The sequence below is a fragment of the Mauremys reevesii genome, linkage group 16 (genome assembly GCF_016161935.1).
Source record: "Mauremys reevesii isolate NIE-2019 linkage group 16, ASM1616193v1, whole genome shotgun sequence".
In the NCBI taxonomy this organism is placed as follows: Eukaryota; Metazoa; Chordata; order Testudines; family Geoemydidae; genus Mauremys; species Mauremys reevesii.
The window spans coordinates 24,320,654-24,333,318 of NC_052638.1; the positions used below are offsets into that span (position 1 = coordinate 24,320,654).

Here is a 12,665-nt window from a genome sequence, read left to right on the forward strand (position 1 = left end):
GAGCGTGGCTGCTGACGGGGCGAGTGTGGATGTTGAATGTCAGTGTACAGGGGGTGAGGGGCGAGCGTGGATGTTGAATGTCAGTGTACAGGGGGAGAGGGGTGAGCGTCGATGTTGAATGTCAGTGTACAGGGGGAGAGGGGCGAGCGTGGCTGCTGACGGGGCGAGTGTCGATGTTGAATGTCACTGTACAGGGGGAGAGGGGCGAGCGTGGCTGCTGAAGGGACGAGTGTAGATGCTGAATGTCAGCGTACGGGGGAGAGGGGCGAGCGTGGCTGCTGAAGGGACGAGCGTGGATGTTGAATGTCAGTGTACGGGGGAGAGGGGCGAGCGTGGCTGCTGACGGGGCGAGTGTCGATGTTGAATGTCAGTGTACAGGGGGAGAGGGGCGAGCGTGGCTGCTGAAGGGGCGAGTGTCGATGTTGAATGTCAGTGTACAGGGGGAGAGGGGCGAGCGTGGCTGCTGAAGGGACGAGTGTGGATGCTGAATGTCAGTGTACAGGGGGAGAGGGGCGAGCGTGGCTGCTGAAGTCTGTGCAGGGGGGTTGAGCTTGCCCCTTGGCTATGGGGCTCCCAGGTGACACCTTATGGTGCTGCCTATACCCTTCTGTAAGCAGGGCCCTTGGGTTTTCCTTCACCCTGGAGCCAGCCCTCGTCTCTATGGTAACAGGAACGAGGGAGAGTTGACAGGAACTTTCACTCTTCGATCACCTGATCTGGCTCAACGGTCACGTGATCCCGTCTCCATCATCGCCATTTTGAAGCAGTGTTCCGAAGGAGAAAAAAAAAAGCCTTCAGCGACGCCGGTCCGAGAGAAGCGAGGCGACGTGGCGGGGAGCGGTCTGTCCCGCGGAGGACCCGGCAGGTAGCGTGTGAGCAACGGGGCGCGGGAGGGAAGGAGGCGGCGGCAGCAGAGCGCCAGGAAGCGGAGCCCATGTGTATATCCTGGGACCCCCCCCCCCCCGGCTCAGACTTTGGGCTCCCTCGCTACCACCTCCCGCGGCACGTCGCAGCCCCCCCGTCTCCCACAAACCTCGCTTGCCTCAGCCCAAGGCCTCTCCCCATCTCCCGGGGAAAACCCTCTTCCCCAAGCGCCCCTGCGGTGTAACTGGGGTCATCACCACCCCCTCGGCCTCCGCCTGCTGCCCGCGCCCCGTATCGGGGTCTGAATTCACGCCCTTGCTTCCTACGTAACGCCCAGCGCCCTCCTTGCCCCTTCCCCTTAGCGTAACCTGGGGTTCACGCACCTCACGCAGCCTGTACGGTGTTTTCTGCCCTGGGCGGCTTCTTGAGCCTCTTCTCTCCCTGTCCCGGAGATGGGTTTGCCGCATGGATGACTGGGGTGGTGGTGACTAAGCTGGATAGGTGGTTGCACGAGGTCTAACTGTAGAAGAAGGTTGATAAATAATGAGCTAAATAGGAAGGTTTGCAAGAGTCCCTGGCGGAGTAGATATACCTCCCCCCACCCCCACGTTACCATGTCCTTCCACCAGGATAGGGGCTTGGGGGGAAAACAAGCCTCGGGTTGTTCCAGCAGCCCCTGCAGGGGAGGAGAGAGCAACCAAAGTGCAGTTGAGGCAATAATTTTAATGTACCAAATCTGATTAATCTTAGTTCTAGTCAGTGATTTTGAAATGCAGGAGTAAGAAAACCACACTGGTGCTTGACTTCAGCCCCCTTCTCCTTTGGAGAGGGAGTGATTTGAGAAACCTGTCACAGAGGGTTACCATATTTCAGATTCCCCAAAAGAGGACAAAAGGGGGTAGGGGGAGCTGGAGAGGGTACCTGTGGTAGGGGTACTCACTGGAGGTGGGGGATAGTGTTGCTCCCTGTCAGGATGGATGGGCAGCTGGTACAAGCCTAGGAAGCAGCAACAGCCCTCCCAGGGGGACCCCCTAGCTGGGAGCTGGGAGCTGGAGCTGGAGCCTGCAGCTGTTGGTGTAGAGGAATGGACCAATCAGCTGCCAGTGTAGGGGCGGGACCCATTGGGAAGTGGATCAATCAGATCTTAAAGATGCTTTCTTTAAGATGCAGCATCTGCTCTGCAAAAATCCAGGACATTTTCTGTTATTTGAAAAATCCAGGCAGACAGAGGATGGAATCTCAAAAAAGAGGCAATGTCCAGGAAAACCTGGATGTATAGTAACTTTTCACAACTGTTGGGTTGATATCAGTCTCAAGGATTTTGCTATGTCAATAGCTTTGGTTTCTGAAAATTAAGTAATACAATCAATAGTTGGTAAAAGTGAAACTCTGATGATAAAGTTTTCCTACTTATGGGATTTATAAAGGCTGTTGTGATGGCTTTTGCTTTACACTATTGTGTAAAGCAATAATTGGCCTTTCCTAAGGGCATTTGAAACTTTCATTTCAAATGCCCTTAACATGCCTTTTGAAATATGCACTTCACTCATGTACATTTCACTACTTCAGTCTGGAGAAATTTCCCATAGGTCCAAATCCTGCAAATAGGCAGTATCGGTAAACCCTTGCCTTTAACTAGGCTACATGTAGAGTATGGGTCCACACTAATAGATGTGATTACAAGATTGGGGCCTTCTCTTTTGTCTAAGTGTTACTGATGCAGTAATTAAAGTTTGAACTTTTTTTGCAATTTTTAGGGAAAAAAAGGTCTCCAATATTACTCCACTGCAAAACAGAATCTAGAATAAAACATTTTCTTTCTGGGCTCAGCTTGTATATATATATATATAAAAAGGAGTCCTTGTGGCACCTTAGAGACTAACAAATGTATTTGGACACTAGCTTTCATGGGCTAGAACCCACTTCATCAGATGTATGAAGTAAAAGATACAGGAGCAGGTATAAATACATGAAAGGATGTGGGGTGCTTTACCGAGTGTTAAGTCAGTCTAACGAAATAAATCAATTAACAGCAGGATACCAAGGGAGGACAAATAACTCTTGAAGTGGTAAGAGAGTGGCTCATTACAGACAGTTGACAAGAAGGTGTGAGTAACTGTACGGAGAAATTAGTATTGAGGAAATTAAGTTTAGGTTTTGTAATGACCCAACCACTCCCAGTCTTTATTCAGGCCTAATCTGGAATTAATTTGCAAACTAGATAGCATCAGATTAGGCCTGAATAATATCTGTAATATCTGACATGGCTTGAACTCAGCATACATGCTTCTAGTAAATAAGAACTTAAATCTTTATAGAACTTAAAGGTTTAGAAAATGCTACTATTTAAATAAAATGTCTTAAAGACAAAAATAGTCTCATTTTTGAAAGGGCGGTATCTTCGTGTATCTGCAGAAAATTAGAAACTCTTCTCCACATCCGCTTCTGAGTCTCTCAACTTCAGCATTTTTACAATAGAAAAACCATAATTGCATTTTAAATAAACTAATCAGATGCCAATATAAATTGAATAGTAAACTGAAGGGGAAGTATCTCTAGTCAGCATTTCTGTGGGGACTGGTGTTATGACCTATACATTTGAAATACTTCAAGGAAAAAGTTTGTAGCTGTTGTCAGGGAGATAAATTTGTATAGCAAGTACCTGAATACAATAATAGTTTCTCGTTTGGGACAATCTGCTCTCTCTAATTTTTTTTCTTTAACTGCTCATCTACTATTATAACTGTATGCAAATAAAAGTTACATTTTATTTATTTCTCTCTAAAACTTTCTTACAAAAAAAAATACAAAAAAAAAAAATCCAAACCCTACAAAGGTTCTGGTCCTGCAAACATTTACTCCATGCTTAACTTTAATCCTGGAAGTAGTCCCACTGAAATCATTTGAAAAAACTCCAAGCTGTGAAATTCACACTTACTTTAATTTATTTAATCAAATGGACTTATCTTCTGTACTGAGGGGAGGGCAAGAGGAAATTGAGTTGTGATAGTAGAATCCAAGATTTAGCATGGAGGAAACTTTTCATCTGAGTTAAATAAATCCTCAAATTAATATATGTAAAACCTTTTAAAATAGAGAAGTACTACTACAAACCTTAATAACCATAAATTGGCAGTAAGGTGTAACTACCATTGACCGCAGTGCAGAGTACTCTATGTATTTCCCTTTTTGACATATCAAATAAAAATCAGTATGTGCTCAGAAATACATGGCAAGGTAAGAAATATACATATGTCCACTACAGAATATGAGGAAAAATATTGGAACAAAACTGTAGTCTAGCTTTTCAAAAAAGACCATATTCTCTAACTATGACTTTTTCTCAGAAAGATTCTTATAATGTAAGGGAAGGGAATGTGCAAGCGAACTGTAGCACTGGCTACAATAATGGTATTAAAAAAAAAATAACAAAATGTGTTTTTGCCCCAACACAGCAGAGAAGTGCTTGTGAAAAGAAGCTAGTTTTCCTATGTGTTGGACAAAAATAAAAACTTTTTGTAATTTTATTTTACTAACCATTATTGTTGCCAAGGCTAAGGTTGGCTTAATTTCCCTCTTAATGAATCACAGTGAACTGCAGCAAAAGGTTCAATTTCAAACCAATCTTACTTGAGTTAATATTTTCAATTTACCATCATAGTGCTACTGCACTAGACTTTAATGATTCTTATCTGCATATCACCCCTTGTTTACCCCCTTAATGTCAACTATCCACCCCGGATATGTGAAGAGCCGGAGTGGTATTTTTTCAGTTTCCTGAGGTGTACCTACAGCAGAACTTTTGTGTACCTGGAGTTACATCAGAAGAACTGGCATGAACAGACTATTGAGCTACTTGTCTCTTTCAGTTATATTGAAGCAATGTTTCCTACACGCTACATGGGGATAGAAGCTGATTCTTTATTATAAAATCTTCACCTTTGTATTGTTCTGCTATATGATTAAAAAAAGTTCTCTGGTTCATATTTGAGATCTGTAAATAGAATATTTAAAATTCAGTACACATCATTTGAAAATGCTTCTTTTTAATTCTAACAACTGTATCCTCTGCAAATAAGTTTCTGCAGCCTCATATTAATTCAGCACAGGATGCACTTTTTATTGTCTCTCATGAACAAAAAGCATCTTCCCCAGTTCTAAATACGAGCCCAAAGTTGTGGTGCTGTATGATATTTGTTCTGTTCTTAAACTAAAAAGCTCAATCCAATTTCTGCGATTGACTAAAAATACTATTTCTACATGAGTAACTTGTTTGACAAGTTCTAAGCCCCAGACAATTGGATACTTTTATTAAAAGACACTTCATCTGACTTGTAGTGTGGTCCTGCTCTAAGAAGTTGCTATGCAAAAATGGCACCATATTACCTGCTCCTTGTGTTTACTTAGCATCATGCCTACTGTCTTTAGTGAGAAAATTCAGCTTATGCTGTTTTTTATTCCTATTAGAGCCAATCTTTTCCTCCTTTTACATCAGAGATGTGTATTGAGTGTAATTAATTGGAAGATACTGGAATTTCACAGGTGTAACTGAAGGTTTAATTTGGCTTAAAGAACTTTTATTACAGGAGAAAATAATGAGAATAAAAGAATCAGCTCCACATGAGGTGTAATATTATAAACATGGTGCTGCATACAATTCCCATTCTGGTTTTTTTCCCCCAGTCAATAATCTCAAACCATGTTTGTACTTAAATATGGCCACTTTTTAAACCTCTGACCACACCACATTATGGTCTGTGGTTTATGGTTAATGTTTTTTAAAGGAAGTAAAATGGGAAACAGTTATTGCCTTCAGTTTCCAGACCTATACAATTCTTAAAACACAGAAAGTGATTGTTCAGAAATGCTCACTACCAGTAGAGCTTTACAGTTCAGAGAATATTGCCTTGCTATCTTAGAAAATTAGTCTTGTGCTGAGAAATATGCTTGTTTTACATGTGTGCTATCTTAATGAATAAAGCCATACCTAAATGATTAATGCAGGTAATGCTTAGTAGAACCATTTCATGCTGAAATTTTAGTTATATTCTGAAGTGTTTTGTTACAAACCTACATTCATTTCAGAAGACTTTGTCTAATCAGTAGAAACTGTACTTGATGCACTTAGTATTTAAAGAGTAGGTCTTCATGCCAGATTGAAACTTGCTTTTTTAATTTAAATGTGCTGAATTAATTTAAAATCAGTATCTTTAGGTAGGGTTTCTAGTGTTCAGATGGTGGTGATCATGGTGGGGAATTAGACAATATCCACAACAATACAAGCCAACTTACCTGTGAAAATCATTAGCTCACTCTGCCACTCCAGATCTTTGTAGTTTGAAGCATTCAGATGTAGGCTAACATGAAAAGGTGCTACAAATACTTTTTCAAAATGTAACATGGTATCCAAAATGCTGTGTGTATAAGGTCTTCCAGATTTCTGATTTTCTATAGTCTAAAACTGGAAGACTTTATTATTAGAATATTAATGAATTTAGGCTACCATTTTAGTAGAATTAGGAAGTTAAATATTTATCAGAAGTGACTACATATTTCTATCTTTGTGCTTGTTAAGTAAGCTAATGTTCCATTTCATAAAACTTTTTCAGATATTATGGAAGAGGGAAGCAGTATTGCAGTATTGGTGCCAAATATTGGGGAACAGGAAGCTGTACTGATTTCTGAAACAGTCATTGGCTCAACACTGGAAAGCAATGAAGATCATAGGAAATGTAAAACTGATCCTCTAATCCATGTTATCCAAAAATTAAGCAAGATAGTAGAAAATGAGAAGTCACAGAGATGCCTTTTAATAGGGAAAAAACGTTCCCATCCTAATGCTTCTACGCCATCTTTTGAAACACAAGAAATTTGTGAGATCCCAGCTAAAACAATGGAGCTGCCTGTTATTGGCATTAAAAAGACTGATGAGCTACAAGCAGATTATGTAACCAATTGTCTTCCACAAAGTAAAAGAAAGGTTATATGCTACCAGTGTAGCCTCTGTAAATTTCTATCGCCATCCCTTTCTATACTACAAGAACATATAAAACAACATGGTCAACAGAATGAAGTGATATTAATGTGCTCAGAATGCCACTTTGCTTCTAAAAATCAAGAAGAACTTGAAGTTCATATCAGAATTCACCATGAGAATGATGGCAAAAAACAGTCAAAAGTGCAACAATGTGTAAATCTCTCAACTTCATCTTTGCAAGGGCCAGTGGGAGGAAGTGTCAAAGCAGGCACTGATCAGGCAGTACATCTGGACTGTAAAGGCATAACTCAGTCTACTCCTATAGCTGAAATGGGTAGGAGAAAATGGTATACTTATGAGCAGTATGGCATGTATCGGTGCTTAATTTGTAGCTACACTTGTGGTCAGCAAAGAATGTTAAAAACCCATGCATGGAAACATGCAGGTGAGGTTGATTGTTCCTATCCTATATTTGAAGAAGAAAATGAGCCTGCTAGCTTGTCAGATGCAACTGTAACTCATACGCCTCATAATGTGGATACAATTGTTCTCTCTCTAGAAAATAATGAACTAGACATCCATAGTGACCATTCTCTTCAACTCCAGATTTGTACTTCCGAGCAACTGTCATGTAAATCTCCACCAGTGGTAGAAAATGTAAAAGAGGAGGAGGTCCTCAGTCAATCAACAGCCCTTTCCCCTACTGGAGAACTGTTAGAGGAAACCATATCGGATACAGATACAGAGCAAGATAATTTGATAACTGATAGCCTACTTTCATCAGCACAGAAAATCATTAACTGTAGCCCAAATAAGAAAGGTCATGTTAATGTAATAGTAGAGCGCTTGCCAAGTGCTGAAGGAACTGTTTTACAGAAACCTTTCCTAATGAACACTGACATTGAAGCTGAGAAAAAATTAATCTCAGAGGAATCCCAGGTTGTGTGTGAAGGATCTGGTGAAGTTTATCACTCAGATGAAATTGAAGAAGTAATAATAGGATGGAGCAATACTGAGAAGAAAGATAATGATTTAATCTCTAATAAAGGCATAGCAGCTGATGAAAATGCCCCTCCTGTGCGAAGAAGAACAAATTCAGAGTCTCTGAGACTGCACTCGTTAGCTGCAGAAGCTCTTGTTACAATGCCTATCAGAGCTGCAGAACTAACAAGATCCAGCTTTAGGGCCTTCAGTGCAGTAAACTCTTTAGATGCAGATACAGGACAAAGACAGACGGATGGCACTTGTGCAGCCCATTCTAAAATAGTATCGTCACTTAAAAACCCTCCAGAGGGGTTAACTAGTTTAAACCAAAGTGACTGTGCAATAATGGAGCTACAGAAGGACAAACCAGAGCTATCAGAAGCACCAATTAAAATGGGCATTAGTATGTCACTGCTCACAGTAATTGAAAAATTGAGAGAGAGGACAGATCAGAATGCTTCTGATGATGACATTTTGAAAGAATTACAGGACAACGCACAATGCCAACCTGTGAATGACATGAACATGCCAGGAAGTAACCTGGTAGAGTACATACCCAATGTAGATCGACCATACCGCTGTCGCCTATGCCATTATAGCAGTGGCAATAAGGGCTACATAAAACAACACTTGAGAGTCCATCGTCAAAGGCAACCATATCAGTGTCCTATCTGTGAGCACATAGCTGACAATAGTAAAGATTTAGAAAGCCACATGATCAACCATTGCAAAACCAGAATGTATCAATGTAAGCAATGTGAAGAATCCTTTCATTATAAGGTGAAGTTATTTCCTTTTTATCTTTCTAGAATAGCAGTTTAACTTTGCTACTAATTAACTGTTTATTATTTTCTTTTAACTAAACTAAGTTAGTCACGGGAATTATCAAAGTATGGCACCTTGGCTGCAATGGCATTACAAATGGAGACCGTTAGAACTACTCTTGTACTACTGTATTCTTGCAACATGTCTGGCAACCTCAGGTTATTTACTTTTATGTGTCCTCTGTTTCTTTGTGAAAAATATTGCATTTTCACTGAGAGTCATCATAGTGACCCATTAATGGACTACTTCTGGCCTGTTAACCTGTAGCAGTAACAGGAGAGAATGGAAGCATTGGGAGGGGATAGTCTAGATCAGGGGTGAACAACCTGAGCCTGAGAAGGAGCCAGAATTTACCAATGTACATTGCCAAAGAGCCACAGTAATATGCCGGCAGGCCCCCATCGGCTCCCCCACCCTGCTCCCAGTGCCTCCCACCCACCAGCAGCCCCACCAATCTGTACGTCCTCCTCCCTCCCCGCACCTCCTGATCAGCTGTTCCGTGGTATGCTTGAGGCTCTGGGTGTGGGGGAGGAGCGAGGGCACGGCAAGCTCAGGGGATGGGGTAGAATTGGGGCAGGGCCTGTGGCAGAGCCAGGGATTGAGCAGTGAGCACCCCCTGGCCCATTGGAACGTTGGCGCCTGTAGCTCCAGCCCCCGAGTCAGTTCCTATACAAGGAGCCACATATTAACTTCTGAAGAGCCGCATGTGGCTCCAGAGCCACAGGTTGGCCACCCCTGGTCTAGATAACCTAATAGATCAGACCTTCAAAGGGGACTCAAACATGACCCCTCATTGGGAGTGGGTGCAAAACCAGAGATTGTTCTTCTAAGACAGGGTTTCTCAAACTTCACTGTGCCACAACCCCGTTCTGACGACAACAATTACTACATGACCCCAGGAGTGGAGACTGAACTCGCCTGAGCCCTGCTGCCCCAGGTGGGGGAGGGGAAAGAAGGGGGAGAGACAAAATCCAAGGGCTTCAGCCCCAGGCAGGGCAGCTGTAACCTGAGCCCCGCCGCCCAGGACTGAAGCTGTTGTGCTTTGGCCCTGGGTGGTGGGGCTCAGGCTTTGGCCCCAGGCTCCAGCAAGTCTAAGCCCTGGTGACCCCATTAAAATAGGGTCCCGACCCACTTTCGGGTCCCGACCCACAGTTTGAGAACCGCTGTTGTAGAAACGTTAGCCCAGAACAATCAGCTGAGAGATAAAAATTTCTTTTTCTCATTCTCTTGCTGCCTCATGTAACAGATGTTATGCAGAGGACCAAATCTGAAAAAATTACACTCCAGAGCTGAATACTGTGCCACGGTCACAGTTTTGCCTCTCTATTTAGTATATTAGTGTTCCAGGATGATGCATTTATATGTGAATTTAGTGCTTATGAAAAGATATCAGTAGAACTAGTAACTGTAGTCTTTTAGTCATTCATACAATTGGGATCAGCACAGGCAATGGCAGTGCAAACTTGCCCTGTTCAATTCTAATTTAGGAGGACAACATTTAGATTAAAGTACTTCACCTCCATAGTTGAGAATTTTTGTCATGGCCAGTAGAAACTGTAATGACATCTTTCATCTAAGCCACTGGATAATCATCAGAAAACATAGGCACTACTGACTTGGTCCATATTTGAACCTATGAATTAGAACTGATTGCTTCTCTATCCTATTACCAATAACCTGAGCTATCCAGTCCTCTTTTCTCCTATTTCCCTCCTATCCCCATCTCCCATTGAGAAGAAAATTTTCCTATTAAAATTTTATTATTCTTTGAGAGTTTCAGTATATTACTATATTATATGTGAATGTGAAGAAAAGTTTAATCTTAAAATTATTTTACATTTAGAAGTATAGGAAGTTACTTCAACGGGGCACTTTTTTCTATTGATTGATTTTGCTTTAAAAAAAAACTTGTTGCTATTTAATATCTTTGTCAAATATCTAACGTCTACTCTTTAAAACAGTCAAAAGTATTTCATTCAGTGAATTGTCATCTTAGTACCATATTTTGCATTTTATATGTAGTACAGTTAGTCAATTAACTGAGGCATTCTGCAAATACTTACGAACTAATGTATAAATGTTAACAATAGCTTTGCAAGTTAGTGCAACATGAAGTGACCACGGTTTATTTATAGAGTCTATACTTAAATATTGTAGGGAAAGGTGATTTTTGTTTTGTTTTTAACAGAGTCAGCTGCGAAATCATGAGAGAGAGCAACATAGTCTTCCAGATCTGCTCTCAACAGCAACATCTAACAAACTAATAGTTTCCAGTGAGGCAGATGAAAGAGAAGGTACTATATATATTTTTACATAAGATACCAGTAAAGAGTAAAATGTATAGTGTTGCTACTGGTGTGTTGTATTATGTTTCTCAAAACTTCCACTTAGGCAGAAAATTGTTACTTACTCTCAGCCTAAATGTGTGTGGGGTTTTCAGAAGGCTTGGGAAAATTGCATGGTTTTGACATACCCAATCAGCATTTGACAAGCAGTGTCTTTAACCAGTGGAGATATTTTTATGTGTGTGCACTGGGATAGCTCAGATCACTTCTTTTTTAAAATATCAATTGCCGTGGACATAGTCCTTTATGGACTAATGTCCTTTGGGTTTTAAGAAATATTTTTAGAAAATTACATAGTGGATGTAGAAAAGATTATTTTTTTTAATAGACTTTCAAATAACTTAAGAGTTGTGGAACATCAAATAAGCATACTCACATGGACATGCTCTTGAATGTCATACTTCAAAATTATTTTATTGTATCTTTATTATGCAAGCATCAATCATATCACTTAAGTACAGTAGGTAAAGATATTTCCCAGTTTACATGAAGGGGAATAAATAAATAAAGCATTCTGTTTCCTCTACCACTCTTTATTGGTCTTTTTTATCTAGTTTGTAAGTTCTTTGGAGCAGGAACGGTCTCCTGCAATGTGTGTATGTGTGTGTGTGTGCACTTAGCACAATGGGACCCAGATCTCAGTTCGGGCCTCTAGGTGTGTTGTAATATGTATAACAACAAAGTGGCTAAGGGCCCAGTTCTGTCACCCTTACTCATGTTTTGTAAGGACAAAAGTAATCCCATTGAAATCAGTGGGACCACTCATGGAGTAAGGAAGATACTGCTTAATGTGAGCAAGTATGGGCTGTTAGTAATTTGCCCAGAGCCATGTGGTAAGTGTCAGAATAGAGTTAGACCTGGCACCCAGTTCCATAATTATGCTACTAGATCATGCTGGCTGTTATTAAATGGCTCTGACATTAAATATACAAGTCAGAAAAATCAGTTATTTACCTCACCAGCACTAAACAAAATTACCCAATAGTTACTTTTTTGTCCTCCTAGAAGCCAGCCGTGTTTTAGATATATATAATAATTCCAGGAGACTGAGCTTTTAGTGTTTTGTTACTTTCTTCAGGCCCAAGTTCAAGAAAATGCTAGATGAATTTTGTAGGGGTTTTGTTTTGATTGGTTGGTTGATTTTTTGATGTGGCATGGGCACGCAGGTAGAGCTCCTTAGTAGAAAAAAAAGCACTCTTCAAGCACACCCGGCATTTTTCAAAAGAAATAACATGAGAATTTTTGTAGAAGTGATGGAACATAAGTGTTGCTGATTTTGCTTTTGTTATAAATGTTTGCACAGCTGTGATTATCACCATTGTCAATGCTTGCAATTGTTTAATCCAAGGTTTTTAAAAGTGACTAATGATTTTGGGTGCCTCCGTTTTTGGGTGCCCAACTTGAAACATGTGAAAGAGGCCTGATTTTCAGAAGGTGCTGAGCAGCTCCTCTAGAAAATCTGGCCCCATTTAAGGTGTTTCTGTTGAAGATCCAAAAACTGAGAAAACCAAAACTGCTGGTCATCTGTGAAAATCTTGCTCTTAAATTATTATTTTTTTCCAATTCTTGCAAATTAAGGACGTGATCTTGTAATTCCTCTGGTAGGGGAAACTCCTATTCAGGAAGCTGGGCCTGACTTAAATTTACTCTAAATGTTTTAATAATTTTTA

The 12,665-nt window shown here is 40.9% G+C and overlaps 1 protein-coding gene and 1 long non-coding RNA gene across 11 annotated transcripts in view; one reads left to right on the forward strand and one right to left on the reverse strand.

Annotated features, from left to right (window-relative positions):
• LOC120384534 overlaps nt 1-1,972 on the reverse strand; it is a 128,952-nt gene extending 126,980 nt beyond the window's left edge. For all 5 annotated transcript variants that reach the window (XR_005588936.1, XR_005588937.1, XR_005588939.1 and 2 more), the window contains exons 1-2: nt 1,805-1,972; nt 1,248-1,384 (exon numbers count right to left, since the gene is read on the reverse strand). This is a non-coding gene — a long non-coding RNA (uncharacterized LOC120384534). The remainder of the gene's footprint in view (nt 1-1,247; nt 1,385-1,804) is intronic.
• The window catches only part of ZNF507 (zinc finger protein 507), a 43,950-nt gene that overhangs the window by 2,153 nt on the left and 29,132 nt on the right, over nt 1-12,665 (forward strand). Inside the window, exons 1-3 of one of the 6 annotated variants that reach the window (XM_039503386.1) lie at nt 701-865; nt 6,474-8,605; nt 10,839-10,944. In XM_039503386.1, coding sequence (XP_039359320.1) covers nt 6,479-8,605; nt 10,839-10,944 — 2,233 coding nt within the window. In that variant the 5' untranslated portion in view covers nt 701-865; nt 6,474-6,478. Of the gene's footprint in view, nt 1-700; nt 873-6,473; nt 8,606-10,838; nt 10,945-12,665 lie in introns of those variants that run through there. The other 5 variants (XR_005588935.1, XM_039503385.1, XM_039503383.1 and 2 more) reach the window with 5 other exon arrangements.